The following is a 25893-nucleotide window of genomic DNA, read 5'->3' as shown; positions in this document are numbered from 1 at the left end:
CTGTGTTCATCCAGCTCTACACCTTGTTATCTCTGGGTATAAATAGCAATTGCAAAATGGATCTTTTCCTCATTCATCGTTGACATAGAGAGGAGGACAGGCTGTTCACAGGGGCTGAAGGACTGTCAGTAGAAGCTTTTGTCCACCTAGGATCCACCACAGGGATTTCTCCGACCACCCCATAAGCCGGGAGCAGTAAATTTGTGCTTTATGAAAGGAGGCGCGCGTGGAATGATGCCACGTGTTGGAACCTGACCTGCAGCATGAGAACAAAGCGAGCGCAGCATTGCCAATAGCTGCCTATTGCTCAGAATCTCCTTGTATTGGGATCCTTGCAGACTTTTTTATTCACTCATGGGACGTGAGCGTTGCTGGCTGGGCCAGAATTTATTGCCCGTCCCTAGTTGCCCTCACGAAGGTGGTGATGAGCTGCCTTCTTGAACCGCTGCAGTCCACATGCTGTAGCAGGCCAACAATGCCCTTAGGGATTTTGACCCAGCGACAGTGAAGCTACAGCGATATATTTCTAAGTCAGGATGGTGTGTCGCTTGGAGGGGAATGTGCAAGTGGTGGCGTTCCCATGTATCTGCTGCCCTTGTCCTTAAAGATGGAAGTGGTCGTGGGTTTGGAAGGTACTAACCAAGGATTTTTGGTGAATTTTTACAGTGCTTCTTGTAGGCAGTATAAACTGCTGCTACTGAGCATCAGTGGTGGATGGAGAGGATGTTTATGGATGTGATGCCAATCAAATAGGCTGCTTTGTCCTGGATGGTGTCTTCATCCAGGCAAGTGGGGAGTATTCCATCACATTCCTAACTTGTGCCTTGATGATGGACAGACTTCATTGAGTCAAGACATGAGTTACTTGCTGCAGGATTCCTAACCTCTGACCTGCTCTTGAAGCCACTGTGTTTATGTGGTGAGTCCACTTGAGTTTCTGGTCAATGGTAATCCCCATGATGTTGATAGTGGGGATTCAGGGGTTATTAGGTTGTCCCTTGCTGGAGATATTCATCGTTCTGCATTTCTGTGGCGCAAATGTTATTTGTCACTTCTCAGCCAAAGCCTGGATGTTGACCAGATCTTGTTGCAATTGAACTTGGATTGTTTCAGTGTCTGAGGAGTCAGAAATGGTGCTGAGCATTGTGCAATCATTGGCAAACATGGAAGAAAGGTCATTGATGAAGCAGCTGAAGATGGTTGGGCCTAGGACACTACCCTGAGGAACTCCTGCAGAGATGTCCTCAAGTTGAGATGACTGACTTCCGATCAACACAGCCATCTTCCTATGTGCCAGGTATTACTCCAACCAATGGACAGTTTTCCCCCAATATCCATTAATTCCAGTTTTGTGAGGACTTCTTGATGCCACATTCGGTCGAATGCTGCCTTGATGCCAAGGGCTGTCACTCTCACTTCACCTCTGGAATTCAGCTCTTTTGTCCATGTTTGAACCAAGGCTGTAATGAGGTCAGGAGCTGAGTGGCCCTGGGTGTCACTGAGCAGGTTATTGCTGAGCAGGCGCTGCTTGATAGCACTGTTGATGACACCTTCCATCACTTTACTGATGATCAACAGTAGGCTGATGGGGTTAACTGGCCGGGTTGGCTTTGTCCTGCTTTTTATGTACAGGACATGCCTGGGCAATTTTCCACATTGTCAGGTAGATACCAGGGTTGTAACTGTACTGGAACAGCTTGGCTAAGGGAGCGGCAAGTTCTGGAGCACAAGTCTTCAGTACTATTGCCGTAATGTTGTCAGGGCCCGTAGCCTTTGCAGTATCCAGTGTCTCCAACTGTTTCTTCATATCACGTGGAGTGAATCGAATTGGCTGAAGACTGGTATCTGTGATGCCGGGGACCACTGGAGGAGGCCGTGACAGATCATCCACTCGGCACTTCTGGCTGAAAGTTGCTGCGAAAGCTTCAGCCTTAACTTTTACACTGATGTGCTGGGCTCTTCCATCATTGAGGATGAGGATATTTGTGGAGCCGCCTCCTCCAGTGAGTTGTTTAATTGTCCACCACCATTCACGGCTGGATGTGGCAGGACTGCAGAGCTTAGATCTGATCCGTTGGTTATGGGATCGCTTGGCTCTGCCTACCACTTGCTGCTTATGTTGTTTGTTGGCTTCCCAGCTGGATACCTCATCTTCAGGTATGCCTGGTGCTGCTCCTGGTATGCCCTCCTGCACTCTCCATTGAACCAGGGTTGATCCCCCGGCTGGATGGTAATGGTTGAGTGGGGGATATGCCAGGCCACGGGGTTACAGATTGTGCTGGAGTACAATTCTGCTGCTGTTGATGTCCCACCGTGCTTCATTGATACCCAGTCTTGAGCTGCCAGCTCTGTTCATAGTCTGTCTACTTAGCATGGTGATAGTGCCACACAACATGATGGAGCATTTGTAGCCTGTAAATCTAGTAATCTGGCATCCGACGTTGCAATGGAGAGGCAATAGGTTTGTACAAGGATAAGGCAGTTCATTATGTTCTGTTTGATCAGAGAGAAGTAGGTTGTGTGTGATGTTGCTTTACCAGGATAGAAAGCTTCCATATGTTGTAGGGATCCTTTTGGTGTAAGTGCTGCATCTCATTGTCAACATGTACCAGAACCACTAAGATTACTGTTTATCACAGTCTACATGTGAATGCCTGCTATCCTGATCGCAACTATGACACCCCCATTCTGTGCCAGTTCACTGTTCACTCGGTATTTGAACAACCAACTGATCACAAAGAGCTTTATCTGCTTCATGCGTGGTTCATGCTCTGCATCCCAGAAGCAACCACTCCAAACCACCCTTATGGAACAAATTAATCAGTATCGCGTACTGAATTCAACTAACCACCCTCACATCCTGCCTTCCTACCCATCTCATGGCTGGTTTGTCCACAGTGGTCCTACACAGTCCGATCCCAGTGCTTGTAGCATTGCTGCTAGAAGGTATGTCGTGAGGGGACTGTAGAAGACTTTGCAGGATGTCATTGAAGTGTCCAGCTTTACACCGCCTTGGGGGGAGCAATCATGTGTGGACACACCTACTCATGTGACGGAGAAGATAACTTTGCTTGGATGTGGATGGTAGGAGCTTATAGAAAGTATTAGTGCTCCAGTGTGTGTGCAGGAGAGAAGTGGACGTGAACCAGAAATAGAAATCCTCAGTTGTCCTTATTCAAGGAGTTCATACAAAAACTAACAAAAAAAAAAGCCTTAGATAACAAGGTGTAGAGCTAGATGAACACAGCAGGCCAAGCAGCATCAAAGGAGCAGGAAGGCTGACGTTTCGGGCCTAGACCCTTCTTCAGAAATGGCAGTGGGAAGTATAGATTGAGTTAATAAAAGGAAGGCTAGAGAACTAGATAGGTTGTTATGACACATGGTCACCATTGAACAAGCCTTTTGTTCAAATTTATTTTGCTGAACTCAAATTTCACCATCTGCTATGTTGTGATTTGTACCTATACCCCCAGAACATTGGCCTGAAACTCTGGATTACTAGTCCAGTGGCATTACTGTGAGACCACTACCTCCCCATGAGTAGGGCATGACCTATCAGCAATAAAAAACTGGAGAAACTCAGCAACTCTGGCAGGATCTGTGCAGAGAGAGACGGAGATAAATTTTCACGTCAATGATTTTTCTTTAGAACTTTTGATGAAAGGTCATCGACCTGTAACATTAACTCGGCTTCGCTCTCTTCTGCCAGACACGATGAAATTCTCTAGCACTTGCAGTGTCTATTCCATATAGAGTTGGAAACAGACCCTATGATCCAACCAGTCCATGTCGACCACAATCCCAAAATAAACTAATCCCACCGGCCTGATCCCGGCCCATATCCCTCCAAACCTTTCTTATTCATGTAATTATCCAAATGTCTTTTAAACGTTGTAACTGTGCCCACATCCACCTCTTTCTCAGGAAGTTCATTCCACATGCGAACTGCCCAATGTGAGGAAAATTTGCCTCTCATGTCTTTTTTAAATCTCTCTCCTCTCACCTTAAAAATGTGCCCGCTAGTCTTGAAATCCCCCATCCTAAGGAAAAGACACCTACCACTGACCCTAGCTATATTCTTCATGATTTTATAAATTTCTATAAGGTCACCTCTCAACCTCCTACGCTCTAGTGAAAAATGACTCAGACTATCCATCCTTTCTTTACAACTCAAACCTTCCATACCTGACAACATCCTGGTAAATCTGCTCTGAACCCTCCTATAATATCCCTCCTATAACTGGGCGACCAGAACTGGCTAGTATCAAAATAAGCGTCTGAGCTTGCAAGCATTCAGATATCAGTTTAACTTCCAAGTTGTTGAGATTTCTAGTCAGGATAACATCAGGTATAAAACATCAGCCTGCTTACTGCTCTGTTCTCGTGTCAGTCAGTCGGGCTCCCTCTGGCATCGACTCCTTCCCCAACTTGCACAGGTTCATTTTGGTTTCCAGTGTCATCTGCAAAGCCCCATGGTACTCAATTTCCAAATCCACCCATAGGCCTGTGAAAGGAAAGAGCAACATAAGAAACATATACCCAAATTTCATCTGGCGTGGCAGAATCTCCATGAAGGATTCTTCAAATCTCCTCCTGAATTTGCGTCGCCAACACTGATCGGGGTACTCCTGGAGATTTCAGCACATCCTCTGATGGCCCTCATCCCCACTGGTGGCTTTTTTGAGAAGACACCCCTCACTCATTGAACCTCCTGTATCATTAACTACCGGATCATCACCCTACTCCCGTTCTCAAAGGTTGTACAACTAGCAAACTAAAAGATTTACATGAAATTTAAAAAAAAGGTTTTAGGCCTTATTTCCAGAGTTACTCACCTCGGTGTCCAGGAGATTAATCTTTAATTCATAGATTCATACGTCGCAGAAAAGGCTCTTCGGCCCATCAAGTCTGCACTGACATAACTACCACTAAAAGTGCGCTAATCCCAATTTCCTGCACTTGTCCCATATCTTTGAATGTTATGACATTTCAAGTGCTCATCCAAAATTTTTTTAAAGGTTGTAAGGTTTCCGGCCTCCACTACCTTCCCAGGCACTGCATTCCAGACTCCCACCATCCTGAATGAAAAACTATTTTCCCAAATCCCCTCTGAATCTCCTGCCCTGTACCTGAAAACTGTGTCCCCTCATGATTGACCCCGCAACTAAGGGGAACAGCTGCTCTCTATTCACCCCGTCCATGCCCCTCATAACCTTACATACCTCAATCATGATGCCCCTCAGTCTTCTCTGCTCCTAATTGTTAGAGCCTACAGACAGGCCTGGTGCTTGGCAAAGCCTATCTAGGACTGTTAGTTGAGCTGTTATTATATTATACATCTCACTGATACTTCCATTGTTTCTGGGTGAATAAATAATCACATTACGGTGAACATGTGTCTTCACCAGTTTGTCAATGGGCACGTTGATGTGGTTGACGAGAGTTTTGTTGACTTTTTAAAGTTCCCACTGCACGTTTTACACCATTGACTTGAAAATGAAAATCAGACAGGTTTACTAATTGACAGGAGAAACAGCCGATTTGAAATTTATCCGATCATCATGTTTCTTTTACAGTTTTCTGGGGGTGTCACTGTGCTACATGGACAAGACCAGTGCCTCCCTATCTGCCAACTTCTAACCGTTTCATCAATGTATAGTATCAAAGACTTTGCTGTGATTGTTTTTATTTGGAAACGAGAGGAACCTTGAATTACCCAACCTCTGAGCTCAGACATTATGACTGGGAGTTACCTCTCCCTACCCTGTAGTTCTTAACATTTTTTTATTTAACCTATTTCTCTACTCAATCTGTTCAGAGATGTTACCACACACTTCTGGAGCAGGTGGGACTTGAACCAGGACCTCCCAGTCCAGGGGTTCAGACACTACAACTACACCGCAAGAGGACCCAACCTTGTGGTCCTTGCTTCCCTCTCCTTCTCCTTCCCTACCCCCACACCCCATAGGTTTTAATTGAGATATATCATGGCTCACTGATGCATTGGTGGGAATGTCACAGTCAAGAGTTTATTCTGCAGGACAGCTAGCTTCTAATGAGGGCACAAGCCCTTTCCATTCCTGATCAGGTTTATAACATGCACGTCACTTTGTAGCTTTTTTATCCCCACTCCATTCTCCACCATTTGATAAAGCCATCCAAGATACCATTCACCAAACTGAGGAAACACTGGGGGGCATGAGGGTCTTTTCAGTGTAACTAGATCACAGATGGAAAGGACCCCCATATCCGAGCTGTAGATTCAGATGAATCTTTTGCCTAATTCAGTTAAGTACAACTTACTGCGTATGTGGGAAATGCAAAGAAAAACCAACCTATTTTCATCCCTGATTACACTCAATCAACATGCAACCAGCTGAAGTGAAAATAAGCTGCAGGCTGATGCCATTTTAGAAAAGTTGAGCATGTTAACCCAACTCATAATTTACAATTTAGGAATGCTCTGGGCTAGGTAGTCATATTCCTCAGGATGTCAAAGGGTTCAGGGGATAAGTGACTTGTGTGAATACATGCAAACCCCACATGTGTTCATTGAAAACAGAATCTGTTTATGTAAACTTATTATACCGTTCTTACATTCACTTCTAGCTGTTTCTCAACAGCAACACCACTGAGTGGAAGATGCCATTGTAGATGACATGTTCACACAAAGAGAATCCATTCTAGAATCTATTATAAAGGATTAGACTACTGGACATTTACAAAGTAAAAGTCTGATTGTATAGAGTCAACATGGATTTATGTAGGTTCTTTAATTATGTTAATTGCGAAGTTGATAAGAAGAAATCAGTAGATGTGGCGTATTTAGATTTTCAGAAACCTTTTGACAAAGTGCCACTGAAGAGGTTAGTAAACAAATTAAAATTCATGGGATTGAATATTCTAGCAATTAATTGAGGGTCGGTTAACAGGCATGGATCATGGATTCTCGTCAATATGGAAGGTTGCAATTAGTGGGAACCTACAAGAATTAGCACTTGGGTCCAGCTTTTTTTAAAATTCATTTTGGGGGATGTGGGCATTGTTGGTTGGGCCAGTATTTATTGCCCATCCTTGATATTTATTGTCCTTGAGAAGGTGGTGGTGAGCTGCCTTCTTGAACCGCTGCAGTCCACCTGCTGTGGGTTGACCCACAATGCCATTAGGGAGGGAATTCCAGGATTTGGAACCAGTGATAATGAAGGAACGGCGATATATTTCCAAGTCAGGATGGTGAGTGGCTTGGAGGGGAACTTGACGGGGGTGGCGTTCCCATATGTCTGCTATCCTCGACCTTCTGGATGGGAGTGGTTGTGGGTTTGGAAGATGCTACCTGAGGATCTTTGGTGAATTTCTGCAGTGCATCTTGTAGATAGTACACACTGTTGCTATCGGTGAGCGTCGGTGGTGGGGATAATGGAAGCTTGAGGATGCAGTGCCAATCAAGCGGCTGCTTTGTCCTGGATGATGCCACGCTTCTTGAGTGTTATGGGGCTACACTCATCCAGGCAAGTGGGGAGTATTCCATCACACTCCTGACTTGAGGAGTCAGGAGGTAAGTTACTTGCTGGAATATTCCTAATCTCTGGCCTGCTCTTGTAGCCACTGTGTTCATGTGGTGAGACCAGTTGAGTTTCTGGTCAATGGTAACCCCCAGGATGTTGATAGAGGGGGATTCAGCGATGGTAACACCATTGAATGTCAAGGGGTGGTGGTTAGATTGTCTCTTATTGGTGATGGTCATAGCCTGGCATTTGTATGGCACAAATGTCACTTGCCACCTGTCAGCCCAAGCCTGGATATTGTCCAGATCTTGTTGCATGTGAACATGGACTGCTTCAGTATCTGAGGAGTCATGAATGGTGCTGAACATTATGCAATCATCAGCGAACATCCCCACTTCTGACCTTATGATGGAGGGAAGGTCACTGATGAAGCAGCTGAAGATGGTTGGGCCTAGGACACTACCCTGAGGAACTCCTGCAGAGATGTCCTGGAGCTGAGATGAATGACCTCCCACAACCACGACCATCTTCCTATGTGTTGGGTATGACTCCAACCAGTGGAGTGATGGCCCTGATACCCATTGATTCCAGTTTTGCTAGGGCTCCTTGATGCCACATTCAGTCGAATGCAGTTTTGCTATCAAGGGCTGTCACTCTCACCTCACCTCTGGAATTCAGCTCTTTTGTCCATGTTTGAACCAAGGCTGTAATGAAATCAGGAGCTGAGAGGCCCTGGCGGAACCCAAACTGGGCGTCACTGAGCAGGTTATTGCTGAGCAGGTGCTGCTTGATAGCGCTGTTACTGACACCTTCCATCACTTTACTGATGGTTGATGGTAGACTGATGAGGCTAATTGGCCGGGTTGGATTTGTCCTGCTTTTTATGTACAGGATCTATCTGGGCAATTTTCCACATTGTCAGGTAGATTCCAGATTTTTTTTTGTTTTATTGAATTCAAATTTCACCATCTGCCATGGCAGGATTCAAACCTGGGTTCCTAGAGCATTATCTGGGTCCCTGGATTAATAGTCTAGCGATAATAGCAATAGGCCATCCCTTCCCTTAATCTATATCACAATCTATATTGATGAATTTGGATGTGGGGACTAATTGGAATATTTCCTGGTGGGAATGCGAGTTGTGAGAAACATCAGGAAATATTTTTGTTTAATATTTTTAATATAAGAATGAGATGAAGGGAGGGAAGGTGATGGCCTAGTGGTATTAACACTGGACTGTTAATCCAGACCCAGGTAATGCTCTGGGGCTTGCCATGGCAGATGGTAGAATTTGAATTCAACAAAAATCCGGGATTAAGAGTCTAATGATGACCATGAATCCATTGTTGATTGTTGGAAAACCCCATTTGGTTCACTAATGCCATCCATACCTGGTCTGGCCTACATATGAATCCAGACCCACAGCAATGTGGTTGACTCTTAACTGCCCTCGGGGCAATTAGGGATGGGGCAATAAATGCCGGGCTAGCTAGCGACACCCTCATCCCGTAAATGAATTATGAAAAAGAGCCAGGTTGAAGGCATCTACACTACACCCAACTTTGCTGCAAAATAGCACAGTCAATTTAACTGTCCAATCAGTTGGGCATCAGGTTACAGAAGGTCAGTTATCCAATAAACTATAGTGGGAATTGTTAGATTCAACTCCACTCTTATTCAGGGGTGATTGTGAACCTCAGGAGACAGCAGGGATTTGGTGTGATGAGATGGATACCTGTGGTCTACAAATATACAAGAAACAACATGCCTTATAAACCTCCTCATTTTACAGATCTATCTGCTTTGGTATGGGTTTGTCTGTTCAGATAGGCACAGGCAACATCTCAGGTTGTTTCTTTAAGCAGTATTCATTAACACCATGACGACGATCATGCAGCAGATTGATTTATTACTGTCACATGTACTGAGGTACAGTGAAAAGTGTTGCCTTACATGCTATACAGGCAGATCGTATATACATGTGCATGAGGGTAACAGAGCAGAGTGCAGGAAACAGTGTTACAGTTACCGAGAAAGATCCACATTAACATTAAAGAGATACCTCAGTCCTAACCTTCTAGCAGAGTATCTCTCACATGACTACTGAGGTTACTGCATATCTCAGAGGCTCATCTGCATCCTGTTAATTCCCATCTCTACACCATGAACCACAACAGTAAGAGAACCTGCACATTTTGCATCGATTCTATTTCCCCAAATTCAGTCCACTTGGCATTCTTTAAGCACTAGGAAGCAAACAATATACCCAAAACTGTTTGATTCAGCCCTCACTTTCAGCTTTCCCAACACAGCTCAGTGACAGGTGAATGACTCACTTTCATCCACTTGGGGTCTAAGCAGAGTTTGGAATAACTGCAGAATAACTTCTGTGACCTTACACCCAAGTCCTCTAGATAGCGAGGCCAGTGTTACATTAGCTTTCTGGGCTAAATTCTGCACCCGTTCTGAGCTATTAAATGCAAAACAGCGTTTGATGGATTTCTGGCTATTCATGACATGATGGGAGATTGGGAATATGGCATTGAAAGATAATCAGACGTGATCTACAACGGAAAAGCAGGCTACACATGCTGAATGGCCTCCTCCTGTTCCTATACCCTAATGACAGTCCTTGTTACCTGCTTGGAAACTATGAGCAGTTTGAACCTACTCACCTTTTTGGTTGACAGATGGACTTGAAGAGTGGGTGACCACAGGTAGCAGCGTCCCCATGTCCAACTCTGTGAGGGTCAGCTCATTCATGAAATATGGCAGCTAATGTCAGACATAAAGTCAAAATATTAACTTGCGGCCTTCTTTAAATAACATCGAATATAATTGATGGACTAGTCTGTGATCATCTAAGGTCTTCATTTATCATCAACAACAACTTGCATTCTTATTGTGATTTTAATGTTGTAAAATGTATGAAGCCATTCTTATTGCATCATAAGACAAAATTTAACATCGAGTCACTTCAGAAGGTGTTAGGACAAGTGAAAACTTGATCAAAGAGGGAGGTCTGAAAGAGTAGCTTAAAAGGAGAGTGTGGTGGGGAAGTTTAGGACTGAGGCAGCTGAAGGCATGTTTGCCACAGATGTGATCAAGGAACTGGTCAATGCACAATTGACTAAGATTTGGAAGATAACAAATACTTTAGAAGGGTGTAGGGCTGGAGGAAGTTACAGGGATGGGGTTGAGGGGATCATTGAGGGATTTGAAAACAAGGATGAGAATGAGAAGCTGCCCTGGGCTAAAGTGACAACTCAAGTGAACACAGGAATAGAAATTACAATCACAGCTCTACACCACATTTTCAGAGTACGGTACTATGGCAGAGGATTCCACACATGAACCACTGTGTGTAAAAAGGTTGCCCCTCATGTCTTTTTAAAATCTTTCTCCTCTCATCTTTAAAAAAAATGCCCCCCATTCTTGAAATTTCCCATCCTGGGGGAAAGACACCTGCCATTCACCTTATCTATACCCCTCATGATTTTATAAACCTCTGTAATGACACCCCTCAACCTCCTATCTTCCAACCAAAAAAGCCCAGCTTCTCCAGTCTCTCCTTATAGCTTAAACCCTCCATTCCCTGCAACAGCCTGGTAAATCTTTTCTGAACCCTCTCCAGTTAAATAACATCCTGCCTATAACAGGGTGACCAGAGCTGAACACAATACTCTAGATGAGACCTCACCAATGTCCTGTACAACCTCAGAAGTAGTGGATGTGAGTACAGTCGCAACATTTAAAAGACATTTGGATAAGTGCATGAATAAGAAATGTTTGGAGGGATATGGGCCAAGTGCAGGAAGATGGGACTAATTGAGTTTGGGATTATGGTCAGCATGGACTGGTTGGACAGAAGGTTTCTATGCTATATGAGTCTATGACTCAAAGACAATGAATATCACCTATCCCCATCCAAGCTCAAAAATAAATCAACCAGGGATGGCAGAGCCTTTGAATATACTGAGCAAGGTGGACACTTTGTCACTGGAATCACTTTGCATGCAATTTGTCTGTATCATAGAATCCCTACAGTTTGGGTGCATGGCCACTCAGCCCATCAAGCCCAAACTGCCCCTTGGAACAGCATCCCACCCAGGCGCCTACCCTATCCCTGTAACAATGCATTTTTCCCATGACTAATTCAGATAGCCAGCACATACCTGAGGACTATGGGTAATTTAGCACAGCCAATCCACCTAGCCTGCACATCTTTGGACTGTGGGAGGAAACTGGAGCACCCGGAGGAAACCCACGCAAACACGGGGACAATGTGCAAACTCCACACAGACATTTCCCCAAGGCTGGAATCGAACCTGGGTCCCTGGTGCTGTGAGGCAGAAGTGCTAACCACTGAGCCACCAGGTTGCCCCATGTAAGTAGCCAGGCTGGAGGTAATGACTGCACTGCACACGAACACTGGATATCAAGGGATCATTACTCAACAGGAGTCTGAGTGAAGGCAGCAAATGAAGCATTAAGCTGCAGAGTGGGATGTCAGAAGTTTTTGACTCTAATCTGAACCCCAAACAAAATGTCACCTTTGAAATCGGTCCCATGTGTCAGTTATTTATTTACAACTAGTTTTCAGAAAGCGACAGGTGTCATGACAGACAGAAGTCATTCCATTTATCATGGCTGAAGCAGGATAAGAGTCTTCATTCATGATGTGAGAGAATCATTGCAAGTTTATTGAGTGAGAAATAGTACGCTGTGTGTGTTGACTTATTTACCAAGCGGTACAGCATTTGGAATCTGATCACGTATTGAAGAGTTTCAGATTACACTCAGGGTTTCTTTCATTCTTTCCTGTTATTTTGTCTGAAAGTCTTAATCCTCAGTGGGATGTTTTTCTTTGGGTTTTCTCAGGGAATGTGGTGTCTGTAACCATTAGGGTTACACAGTCATATAGCACAGAATCAGACCCTTCGGCCCAACTCATCCATGCTGACCAGGTTTCCTAAACTGAACTAGTCCCATTTGGCTTGGATTTGGCCTATATGCCTGAAAATCTTTCCTATCCATGTACCTGTCCAAATGTCTCTTAAATGTTGCAATTGTACCTTCCTCTGTCACTTCCTCTGGTAGCTTGTTCTATATATGCGCCACCATCTGTGTGAAAAAGTTACCCCTCAGGTCCCTTTTAAATCTTTCCCTTCTCACCTTAAGCCTACGCCTTCCCTACTGGACTCCCCTACCCTGGCATAAAGATCTTAGCTATTCACCCTATCGATGTCCTTCATGAATTCATAAACCTCTATAAAGGTTATCCCTCAGCCTCCTATGTCCCAGGGAAAAATGGCCCCAACCTTTCCAGCCTCTCTTTATAACTCAAACCTTCCAGTCCCAGCAACATCCTTGTAAATCCTTTTTGCACCCTTCTCAGTTTAATAACATCTTTCCTAGAGCAGAGCGACCAGAATTGTACACAGTACTCCAAATGTGGCCTTACCACTGTCTTGTACCGCCATAACATGACATCCCAACTCCTATATTCAATGCTCTGACCGATGAAGGCAAGTGAGCCACTTCTTCACCACCCTGTCTACCTGCGACTCAAATTTCAAGGAACTATGTACCGGGACTCCTAGATCTTTCTGTTCAGTAAAACTCCCCCGGGCCCTACCACTAACTATATAAGTCCTGATAATGTAGCAGTGAGCATTGGTAAGCCATTTGTCTTTGAGTGAAATGACTTCTAAGTCCATATTTCCCTCATCCACAGTACATATAGTGAGGGAGTTCCAATGATACAGCAATCATTGTCCTCGCTTTCTTTAGCTCGCGCAGGAAAATGCTTACTGCCTGGGGCTGGGGACTGTCTAAACTGCGTTTGACAGTGCATTGCCGTTGTGTGAGAACGGGTCTTTTCCTGTCTGTCATTGTCCATCTGCCTGCAATATCCTTCACTGACTCATTTTACAGGAATCAAACAATTCTGAACATCCATCGCGCTCACCCTGATCTTGCTTAACTTCTTCTGAACTTTCCGAGCAACTTGATCTGCCCAGTACTTTTCCCGTAGGAAGTCCCAGAAGATTCTCCCAATCAATGCATTTATCCAGGACAGTTGGGGCTCTGCATTGACTCGGGCTTCACCAGGCATCTGAGAGACAAGAGAGAAGACACTGGAGTCAAACAGGAGCTTGGCAAATAGGATTTGTTACAGGATCCACTAATAACAGTAGAATAATGAAGACATTGCAAGTTGCTTATAATATTTAGAGTGACTTGCCCATTATGTCTGGCTTATCACAAAAGAAGGACTGGCACACACTCAGTTAAAACCGAGGAGGGAATTTTAACCCACCACTCCAACAGAAACTAGCCACGAGGTGTTGGTAAGTTAGAGCTGAAGACTCTGCTCTACGTTCTGAATAGCTGCTCCTCAATATTTCAACGGTGTAAAACCCATTACATTTCCACTTCTCTTCAGTTCTGAAGAACTTGAAAGATTAAATGTTTCTCTCTCCAAATATCATGCTGGAATTGCTGAATTCCTCTAGAGCTTTCTGTTCCTATTTCAAGTCTTTGTTCTGATCCTGCTCGCTGCTGTATTAAATAGCATGCTACACCCTCACAAAGCTGGCAAGACCCTTGTTTAAATGAGCCAACCGTGTCCTCATTATGTAGTTGGGAACTGGCTGCAATATTAAACGCGGGGAAAAGTCTTGTGCCCCTCTTGCCTGCCAGGCACAAACTGGTGCAAGAAGGAGCCTAACAAGGGAGATCAATTTGTGACTGGCTTGTGAGTCAGCTGGGGAATCAAGCCTTCTCTTTTGGGCTTCAGATTGTGCCACTCGTGGAAGCTCAGAAAGATCACAGCATGGAAGGAGACCATAGAAACTGGTTTCATATCTGCCTTCAGGAGATTGCATAAACTTCTTGGGAAATCATAAAGGGTGATCTTTGATCATCAGTGCATTGGACAGTGGTGGGGAGTTGTGCATGGGCTTAGCCACTCAATCCGTGATTCGAGTTTGAATTTAGAATAGAAGAATCATAGAATCCCTACAGTATGGGTGCAGGCCATTCAATCCACACTGACCCTCCAAAGTGCATCTCACCCAAACCCACCCCACTACCCGATCCCTGTAACCCTACATTTCCCCTGGCTAATCCACCCTAGCCTGCATCTCCCCCTCAACACTATAGACAATTGCTCATGGCCAACCCACTCTAAGCTGCACATTTTTGTTCTGTGGGAGGAAACCAGAGCACCTGGAGGAAACCCATGCAGACACAGGGAGAATGTGCAAACTCCACACAGACAGTCACCCAAGGGTTGAATCGAACCCAGATCCCTGGTGCTGTGAGGCAGCAGTGCTAACCACCATGCCACTATGCTGCCTGTTGCATTTTTGAATGCTGAACTTGTGGAGTTTTCTGTGTGTCTGGATGGGTTTAATGATTAACTTGTAGTTCTGCAGCCATGGTGCTTTTTTTAAAAAAAAAGTTTGATATGGGTACAGTTTTTGTTCACATTAGGACAGTTTACGAGTGAACAAAATACATGGTATAGTACATTAGGCTTCCTGACAGGAGACACTGGGCTTGTGATTTTTTAAGCTAAGGGAAAAGTATCTGAGGCGTGGAGAGAAACCATTCAGTTTTAATTTCAGTTTTGGAAAGTTCTACAGGGCTCTGAGCAGAAGATTGATGTATAACGCAGTTGCTCCTCAGAAAGGGAGAATATAGTTTAGATTTGCTAAAAAGTAGATAACCGCCAGATTAAGGAGTTTAGTGATAGTTCCAAACCAGAAATGTTTGGGTAAAACCTTGAAGGGATTATTTGAAGTTGAGAAAGTTTAAGCTTAAGTCAATGAAGGCTCCAGGAAGAGGCTATCAAATTCTCCAGACTGGGAGTAGAAGTTACAGTTAAATTAAGCCATAAAAGGTGATGAAGAAGGAGATTCTGTTTGCTGTGAATACTGTAAAGGAGTGCTTTTGTGATGTGTAAAGTCATGATTAAGGCATCTGTAAAAGAATGTTTTTGGGATTCAAGGGATTATATTTTTACCATGTTTTTTGAAATCTTTAAAGGCACATTATATAGTTTGATTTATTCTATTTTATCTTCAACTCTTTTGCAAATAAACTTCTGTTTTACTATTAAAAACCATCTGTAACATTGCATGCTTAAGTTTCAGTGAGAAATCACCTCACTTAAAACAAAAAAAAGACACAAAATGTGATCTATCAAGCCAGATTTCAGTCTGGGATATGATCTGTCCTGTAATGACATCAGATGGGTTCACAGCGATACCCAGCAGAAGATTAAAATTACAATTGGAGCCAAAATGCATGTTTAGAATCCTGCTTTAAATATTTTAATGAGGTTTCTGCTACTTTCAGCAAAGGCACTGGTTGCTCGAATTGAGGTATGTACCTAGTAATTGCATCAAGCTAGTTTCAGATGATGGTTCTAAAAATGATTCTGGCCTGCTACCACCTTCTTCAGCCTAAATAAACAGGATGAAAGTCTTGTTCAAAGTTTCTAAAGGCACATCTGAAAATGAGAGACAACAAGGTGCAGGGCTGGATGAACACAGCAGGCCAAGCAGCATCATAGGAGCAGAGATCTGAAAATGTTCAGCTTTGTCCAGTATAAATGAGTTTCTTCATAAGGGTTGGGTCCTTATTGGTCTTGTACTGTGTAATTTTATTTGTCCTGTCATTCCCTGTCCACAGTCCATTCACCTTAATTCTGCTACTTCGGGAAATATCCTTTTGTTGACCTCACTGTGTAAAATGTAGCAGACCGCAGAAATTTGGGAGATGTTGGTCAGTCTGCAGCCGAGTTGACAGTAAAATCAGTATCATTACGTAAGCATCCAAAATATATCCTCTGCTGAGATTCAAGCTGCTTTCAGCCAGTTTGGTCTGAGGGAGTCATTAGCCTTATTCTATTAGCAAACAGCCATCTGTCTTTCTACCACCACAGTGGGACATGACTGATATCTATAAAATTATTGAACTGTGAAGGTCAGCAAGCATTAACGTGCATGGCTTTCTTCCTGTGGTCAAATACTCAGTGTACACTTTCATAACGGAATCATTATCTTTACACAAACAGCTGCTCTCCCCCCACCAGATTAGGCCTTATATGATGGTCATAAATACCATCAATAACTTTTTGGATTCTGACAGGCAACCCAAATGCAGGCATCCTCAGGCTGTGGCCCATTTTCCATCGGGAAGTGAATGAAATAATTTATCCAAAACGGAAGATATTGGAAACGCATCATGCAGATAACCAAACTCCAGAGATAGAGTCAGTGTGCACCAATTGTCTCTCTTTTCCATCTACCACAGGGCTTAACAAATACTGTTTATCATATTGTTCACTTGTCAAATTAAACCCATTGTGGGGTGCCGTATAAGCACAGAGGCATTTGAAAAGTATCTTCCATTTGGAAAGATGGATGGATTGAACGTCAAGAGCAGGCATCATCTTGACCACCACTCAAGGCTGTCATAGCCAATGGACCCTGGAGATGAAGATAGCAAAAGGTTTTCCCGGTTGCTATTAGCTTTCAAAAAGGCAAAACTAAACAGCCGCTCCATTGCCAGGTTAAATGAGCAACTTCATAAGGGCAGGTCCTTCTCTGTTGCTGTCATATTAAAAAAAACCCATCTATTTCATATCTGCTCTTGTTCCTGTGCCTGTGATAGTGATAGATGGATGCTCAATGGCTCAGCCAGTTTCCTGTAGTGCGACTGCAGTCCTCCACGGCCTCACGTTCACAATTGGAGCTAGAACTCAGTTCAAACAACCGGGAATGTAATACAATAATTCAACCGAAACAATTCATGAATCGAGCTCGAGTTTCTTTCTGCAATGATCATTCTCTGTTCAGAAAAATATGTCTAACAAGGCTAAAGGAACATGCCAAACCACACTCAGTGATTTTTAAAATCTTTATTGGGATGCGGAGGTCCTTGGCATGTCCAACATTTACTGTCGATTCTTAATTGGCCATGAGCTGAGTGGCTCGCTGGGCCATTTCAGAGGGCAGTTAAGAGTTAAACACATTGCCGTGGGTCTGGAGTCATATATAGGCCAGGTTAGGAAAGACTTCTTTTCCTAAAGGACATCAGGAAATGAGTTGCGTTTTTCCAGCAATCAACAATAGTTGTCACGATCACCTTTACTGAGACTGGCTTTCAACCCCAGACTTATTAATTGAAGTTAGATTTCAGGAGCATTAGTTTGAGCTTCGGTACTTACTAGTCCAGTGATATTACCATGACACTACTGACTCCTCCTATCTGAGTGGTGAGCTACTGAGAATTCAGAAGAGGGGCATAAGCTCAAGAATAGTGTTTTATGTGACTTTATTGTCACTGTGTAGATCTGATGGGCAGCCCTCTATGCCTCCCTACCTTACTTCAGTGGCTGCATGTAAGGGAGGACGGGAGGCTTCAGGTAAGCGTTTCTACCTGCACCAAATAGCGCATTACCTGCTCTGACATACAATGGCATTTCAAGCATTGCTGTTCAGCTTATAAAATAGGTTTGCTTTCTAACTTGATCTTGTCAGCCACAAAGACCTGAATATGTTTTGCACTCAATCACTTTACTGTGGAGGACAATAACGAGATCATCTCGTTGACCCATTATTGTATTCAACGACAATCAAAAGTACATCATTGTCCTCCTACACAATGTATACTTTTTAATTACAGCAATTATGTATTCAACACTTCTGAATAATCATGTAAATTCTTACAGCTAAGGAGAACCGTATATCTGATTGGGACAGTTGCAGGACAGTTCTGAAATCTTTGCTAGACCACACCTGCTCTTTCTGCTCCAGGGAGATATATTACAGCTATAGTACTATTACAGCTGTAGCGATTTGTCAGATGAGGAGAAATTAAAAGCACAGCTGAATCCTTATTAATAACTTGGCAAGAAAGTGTAAGTTGGGAATCAGAATTTTTATCCACATGAGTTCAAAATGGACATTTACAAATGCTTCACACTAGAAGCTCTTTAATCATTCATTTTGCATTGCACAATTTTTTTTTTACATAGATTGCACGATGAGGTTTAATTGACACTAAATTAACTACACTTTTAAATCGTGCTCACGTCCCTAGATAAAATTTGAATGTCTCTCTGCGCTAAATGTGAATGGGAACAGTTTGTATTTCAATATTAATGTTATTAGGGAATCTGTAGAATTGGATGAATAGGTTGACAAATTGGAAACATGCATTGAACAAGTCAAACAAAATTCAGCAGGAAAGTTATTTTTCACTCAGAGATGAAGGTAGCATTTATCAGCAATTCTGCAACTTAGCTACAATCCCTTACCTTTGTCTGATATTTCGATTTTGAGAGGAGTTGCATACAAAGCTGTAATTGGTTCACTGGGTTTTAAAATTAATATGGTTTGGGATGGGGGTGTGGTTGAACCGTTCATGATCTTTTTCATGATCTGAGCTGCCCTTTGTCCCAGTCTCTGAGTGATGCTTCAGTTGGTTAAACCTTATTGGTTGTACCTTACTAGTAATCTAGATGTCTGCATGGTGAAGTGAACCCCAATCTTTTACTCACACCATAGACATTACCACAGGCCAGTACAGTCTTATTTCTCTCTCAGTCACACACAACATTGCACACCCTAGATTTGCTAATGTTCTCCATTGACTTGGCCATTGGCTTTGGGATTCCCTCCCAAAACTTATTTATCTCTCCACCTGTTTAACAATAGAATTTTCATCCATAGCTTGATGTTAGCTATTGGCTACTGTGAATGATCTTGAGATATTTTGTTGCAAAAATACAAGTTGTTGCTGTTCAGAACTGAACATAGAGTTTAAGGTGGATCAGGGTATCACACCCTCAGTTTTATACCCCATCATTTAATATCCTGGTTATTTGGTTAAAGTCTTGTGGCAGAATGGGTAATGACCCTGCCTCTGAGACACGTTTCACGTCCAACATTGGTGGCCAAGGAAATGTGGGCAGACAGGTTGGGCATCAATTTATGAATCCTTCCAATATTCCTCAATGGCAGGTGCTAAAAGATTCCTGGTCAGCTATGTGGAGAGAAATTGGAGCCTCAACCATTACTATCCTTAGTTCCAGGCTATTCCATGTCTGCACGATGTCACAATTCAGAATTCCTTGAGGGGACAGCTTGTGTGGATTCCAAGATCAGATCCGTCTTGTGATTGCGGTGGATCTGGGACCAGTCTCTTTGCGCCACTGAGATGGGGTTTGCAGTTCTGTAGGTTGGACCTGTCCATCAGCAGTGAACTCAAGAATAAGCAGATTGCAGAACAAACGTTCCCTACAATTCTTTTATTCCCTCCTGTAACCTGCCTTGAGGGAGTCTGCATGCATCCCTTGGCCCACTTGTGTTTTAGCTTATCGATACCGAATCCCCCTGTCTGTTATAATGCGACTTAAGTTTCACTGGTGCTGCTTGGCTGCTTCAGCAGAGCAACGTCATCCTTCGCTGATCTGCCAAATTGAATCCAATTGAAATGAAAATGGCTGCTCTGAAGCCAAGTTGCTTATGTTGATCAGCAATTCCACTCTGTACAGCTCCTGGCCAAGTCTCATCTTACTTCCTGTCCCTTAGCAGATTCACTGTCCTTCTCCAAGTTTGAAATGGTACAATCTCTACCTGTCGATTCGATAATTAATAAAATAATAAAAAATAGGAGGCCTACAACCTTGTATTAGTTCAATATCTGGATGAATATGCTTGGTCAAAGCTTTCTGTCTGCTGTCGAATATTCTAATTGCAGTCTGTGCACAACCTGTTGCCTCGTTCACTGTTTCACAGCTAACACTGGATCAGTTGATCTGGGATCCTGCCAGAATGGTTTATTTCCTTGCCCTCACCTATTTCCCAATGACTGAAGATCCTAGGGTGGGTCACTGTCATTAGCTGTCTCCCCTTCATATCTGCACTGCTGTGGTTCCAAAAATGAAGAACCACCTGATCCAAGCTAGAAACAGTCCATCTACAAAGGAAGCAAAGCAAAACTCTGGAGGGAAAAAGAGACATTCCTGTAAGGATTAGGAACTGTTCTATACTCTTAAGTGTCACTCAGCTATCTGCAGTTGATGATGGTTCAATTGTTAATGATAAAACTGAGACTGATAGATAACCAAAGCTATTAAGGAATGTGGAGCAAATGGTATTTCAAGAGACAAAATGGTTTATGTCTCCTCCTATCTCCATACTGTCCTGGATGTGCACTATATTAAAAAGATCTGCCTCACTAATCTGCTATGTTTGGGGAATGGTAGATCCTTAACCCTCGTATGCTTAGAGCTAAATATAGTTCTCGTTACTGGTTTTACTACAATCACTTCACTTGAACTTGCTTCAGAGTGCTTTATTATTATTTCCTAGTGGGTTGCTAGGCAATAACCCAAAAACCTAGCAACCTGCAGTAGTCTTAGCAAGAAAAGACTAATACTGTCATTATTAGCTTTCATAGTCTGGTACCCCAAGCATTGGAGTGACAGATAACTACACAGAGGATCCAATGTCAAACCACATTGATCATTGATGTTTGAGCAAGGTGATTCTTTTTGGTGAGAGTACAGTCCAGCATCTGATCCCATTCCAGATAGTCCCAGTCATTGGAGACTGGAACTCAGCTCCGTGGCCTGGGAAATGCCCAACTGCATTTTTTTAAGCCTTACTCATGGCATGTGGGTGTCGCTGGCTGGCCAGCATTTATTGCCCGTCCCTAGTTGCCCTTGAGAAGGTGATGGTGAGCTGCCTTCTGGAAGGCCTGCAGTCCTCCTGCTGTAGGTTAACCACCCCCCAATGCTGTTGGGGAAGGAGTCTGACCCAGCGACAGTGAAGGAATGATGATATATTTCCAAAGTCAGGATCATGAGTGGCTTGGAGGGGAACTTGCAGGTGGTGGTGTTCCCATGTATCTGCTGCCCTTGTCCTTCTAGATGGAAGTGGTCTTGGTTTGGAAGGCACTGTCTCAGCTTCTAAACAAACTCAGGGCCTTTATTGTTACATGGTCTCCTCTCGTTTAGATTACAGGAACCCATAATGTCTCCCTCACCATGTTGGCACAAAGACTATCGCACTCACTGGCTTGTGTTAGGGTGCCAGGAGACCATGGAAGCATTCATACTGTGACGTGTCGGATTGTGAACCAGTCAATACATCATTCTATAACAAGAGCAATAAAAGGGTTACAATTATAGCTGCAGCGGACAACAACATTTCAAACTGCTTCATAGAATTGAACAAATTGGCATTAGACCAAAGAAGGTAGACAGTAGAGCTGGGCAAAGAAATGTCTTTTAACACAATGCAAAGGAGGAGAGAGAGAAATGGAGAGATTCCTAGAGGAAATTCTAGAGATTAAAGCCCAGATAGTGATGCCTGTGTGAAGGGATCTTTATTTAGTTGGGGATGTGGTAGAGCTTGATATGAGACTGTTCAGTCTGAGCAGGAAAGCAGGCTTGTGGGGCAAGAGCTGGAAGGAGACACTCTTGGTTCTCCAAGGCCACAAGCAGTACTGGTAAAACACTTTCCTTCTCCCCAGATGTGTCTTTTAGCCTCCCTTTGGCTGTCTGGTTTCCTGAAACTTGGGAAATCCAACCCATTAACTTCAAACCTCTACAAAAGGTTAAATCTGAAGGCAATGGTCTCATTAAACAATCACCAGCCAACATGTTTCCTAGGAGAGGGCAGTCTGCCTCTTGAACATGTTACTCTGGAGACCCTGGTAATGTTCTAGGGACCTGGGTTCAAATCCTGCCAATGGCAGATGGTGAGATTTGAATTCAATAAAAAAAAAATCTGGAATTAAGAGTCCAATGATGACCACAAATCCACTGTTGATTGTCAAAAAGAAAAACCCATCTTGTTTACTAATGTCCTTTAGGGAAGGAAACTGCTGTCTTTACCCTGTCTGGCCTACGTGACTCCAGACGTGGTTGATTCTTAACAGACCCCTGGGCAATAAATGCTGGGCTAACCAGTGATGCCCTCATCCCAGGAATGAATAAAAACAAAATCCACCAGATGGCATCAGGTTGGAGGTGGGCACAGTTCAGATTCCATCTCTCCTGATCCCAAAACAGGGGTAGGCTTAAAGTTCAACACTTTGTTTTGAGAGGGTCTGCTTGAAAATGAGGCACCTTTCCACAGAGGAAAGGAAAATAGAGGAATAGAGTAAATGCAAGACATTCTTCTGGTGATCAGAATAGGATCAAGGGAGAGACAAAAGCAGGTTTTCCCTGTTACTGTAATCTCTCACACAGTTAATTTATACTAACTTGTGGGATGTGGCTAGGCCAGCATTTATTGCCCGTCCCTAGTTGAGAAGGTGATGGTGAACTGTCATCTTGAACTACTGCAGTTTCTATAAAACTTAGGAATAATAAATAAATACTCTCATAATGCAGCATAGAAAGCATGTTTTTCTTCCAAATATTCTAAACATACCTTAAGGTTTATTTGTAATAAAGTTATGGCTGACTCAGCAATGTAAAAACACTCCCATTGCATTGGTATGGTGACATCTAGGGATGAATGTCGGTGTGAGGGATACGCTTTAGAAGATTTTAAACTATTACCGTAAATGCTTATTTAATTTTCTTGATGTGGAACTGCCGGTGTTGGACCGGGTTGGACAAAGTCAGGAGTCACATGACACCAAATTATAGTCCAACAGGTTTATTTGAAATCACGAGCCTTCACAGAAAGGAGCAGTGTTTCAAAAGCTTGTGATTTCAAATAAAGCTGTTGGGCTATAACCTGGTGTTGTGCGACTTCTAATTTTCTTGGGTCTTGAGTAATATTTACATCATGAAAGTGTTAGGCGATGACCACTTCCAACTGGAGAAATATAACAATCATCCCTTGACATTCAATGGCATTACCATCTCTGATTGCTCCACTATCAACACCCTGGGGATTACCATTGATCAGACACAGATACTGCTACAAGGAGCACGTCACAAGAAGGAATCTTCAAAGAATAATTTACCTCCTGACTCCCCACAGCCTGTCCAAGGTACAAGTGAGGAGTGTGATGGAATACTCCCCACTTGCCTGGATGAGTACAGCTCCAACAGAAGAAGTTTGACACCATCCAGGACAAAGCAGCCCGATTGATTGGCGCTACATCCACAAACATCCACTCCCTCCACCACCGACGCTCAGTAGCAGCAGTGTGTACTATCTACAAAATGCACTGCAGAAATTCACCAAAGCTCCTCAGGCAGCACCTTCCTACCCCATGATATCTTCCATCTAGAAGGACAAGGGCAGCAGATACATGGGAACAAGACTATCTGCAAGTTCCCCTCCAGACCACGCACTACCCTGACTTGGAAAAATATGACCTAAAATAAAAACAGAAAATTGCAGTACTGAAGAAGAGTGCCACTGGACTCAATATGTCAACTCTGTTTCTCTCTCCACAGATGCTGCCAGATCTGCTGAGTTTCTCCAGCAATTTTCTGTTTTTATTTCAGACTTCCCGCATCCATGGTATTTTGCCTTTATATAGAAAGATATTGGCATTCTTTCACTGTTGCTGGGTCAAAAATCCTTAAGCTCCCTCTCCAACCACAGGGCCTGCAGCAGTTCAAGAAGGCAGCTCACTACCACCTCTCAAGGACAACTAGCAAATGGGTAATAAAATGCTGGCCCAGCCATGGACAAACACATCCCACCAGTGAATATAAAGAAATTGGAGGTGAGTGGAATTTATAATCAATGTGCAGATTTGTTCTGCACATCATCCATTTGATAAAATATTCTGACAAAGACTAGTGTGGTAGAAGATCTGCAATATCACAGTGATACAGCAGAGAAAAGGTATTGTCTGTAACCCTACAGACTTAATATGCAAGTTCTGTGTACGTCACAAACATAATGATCATTTATCTCCACAGGGCCATGTACCCAGTTGCTTGATTTATTTCCCCCTTGTCTTACCTGGCCCTTGATTGGGCTGTTGGTTGTACTATGTTCAGGGCTCGGACAAGGGCTGCAGTTGTCTGAAACAGTGAACTTTGCCATGTATGTGCTGTACTCCAGCTGAATCTTTTGCTTGATGTTTCCAGCCAAGTCTTTGGTTTTGAAAAGGGACGGGAGATCTTCTGCACTGCTTCTGCCGCTGCTGTCGTTGTAAGCCAATCTCCCCAATGGGCTAGCGCTGGGATTCTGTGTAGTACCTGTAAAATAGATTGGAAAGTTTAATTGGCAATACAAGCCTTAAACTTCAAGTGTCTCAGTTCCCCCAACTGCAGTCTTGTGGTGTAACTTTAATTTGGGGCAAAGGTGTGACTCACTTCTCCTCATATTCATGTTTAATTGAAGTCAGCTAGGCATTGCCTAAAGACAAAATGGTCTACTTGTTGTGGACCAGGGAAGATCGCAATTCTGCATGCTGACTGATTGAACTGTGACCTCATGTCAGATTTTGCTCAAAAGCCCTTAAACCATTAGTTAACAATAGCCAGCTCTAAAATTAACAATTGATCGAACCACAATTGCCATTTTTTTTCATTCATTCACAGGATGCTGGTATCACTGGTCAGATCAGCATTTATTAGCCATCCTTAACTGCATTAATAGTCAACCACATTGCTGTAGGCCAGACCAGGCAGCTTTCTTCCCTAAAGGACATTAGTGAACCTGATGGGTTTTTCCTGACAATCAGCGATGGTTTCCATGGATATCATGAGACTTTTAGTTCCAGATACTTATTGAATTCAAATTCCATCACTTATCACGGCAGGATTTGAACCCAGGTCCCCAGAACATTACTAGAGTCTCTGGATTAATAGTCTAGCAGTAATAGCACTAGGCCATCACCTTTCCATAGTAGGGAAGAGAGATCCCAACTTCTACTCCCCTTTGTATGTGGACATATTTCCTCATTTCACTTCTGTGTCCTACTTTTCAGACGCTGCCCTCAAGTCCTAAACTCCCCAGTTATCAGGGATAGCTTCTCCCAATCAATATGCGATCTGCTTACCATCTTGCAAACTATAATCAAACCAACCCTTAACCTTCTAACCTCCTTCTAATCTCTCAGACCCTTTTAGCATCCAGGTAACATTCTAATCAATCAACAGTGCGCTCTTTCACAGGTTGTTAAGGTGAGGGGTCCCAGAACTGCAAAGTAGTTGAACCAGGAATTCTTGTTACTGCTCAAAGGACAGCAACATGAGGTTTATTACCAGCTTTCCCACCATCTCTGCTGAGGCTCTTCTTGTCCTCTGACTGCATCCTGGAAGCCAGCAGGAAATATCTGAACCATTCTTCTTTCTCCCTTCCTGTCCTTCCAAAGAGGAAGAGTGTATTTTCCCCACTTTCTGCATGATGTCTGAGGAGATCCTCTGGTGTCAGTGTGC

The 25893-nt window shown here is 43.4% G+C and overlaps 1 protein-coding gene across 1 annotated transcript in view; it reads right to left on the bottom strand.

Moving 5' to 3' along the window:
- Window positions 1-25893, bottom strand: part of tex2l (testis expressed 2, like) — a 464619-nt gene that overhangs the window by 12638 nt on the left and 426088 nt on the right. Inside the window, exons 3-7 of the mRNA XM_048609254.1 lie at window positions 25720-25893; window positions 24470-24708; window positions 13477-13623; window positions 10181-10280; window positions 4372-4504 (exon numbers count right to left, since the gene is read on the bottom strand). The exon at window positions 25720-25893 is cut by the window's right edge and continues 163 nt beyond it. Coding sequence (XP_048465211.1) covers window positions 4372-4504; window positions 10181-10280; window positions 13477-13623; window positions 24470-24708; window positions 25720-25893 — 793 coding nt within the window. The remainder of the gene's footprint in view (window positions 1-4371; window positions 4505-10180; window positions 10281-13476; window positions 13624-24469; window positions 24709-25719) is intronic.

Source organism: Rhincodon typus, chromosome 21 (assembly GCF_021869965.1).
Source record: "Rhincodon typus isolate 14 chromosome 21, sRhiTyp1.1, whole genome shotgun sequence".
Lineage (NCBI taxonomy): Eukaryota > Metazoa > Chordata > Chondrichthyes > Orectolobiformes > Rhincodontidae > Rhincodon > Rhincodon typus.
The sequence above is the reverse complement of the archived record's forward strand: the minus strand, read 5'-3'. Positions and strand labels throughout refer to the sequence as shown.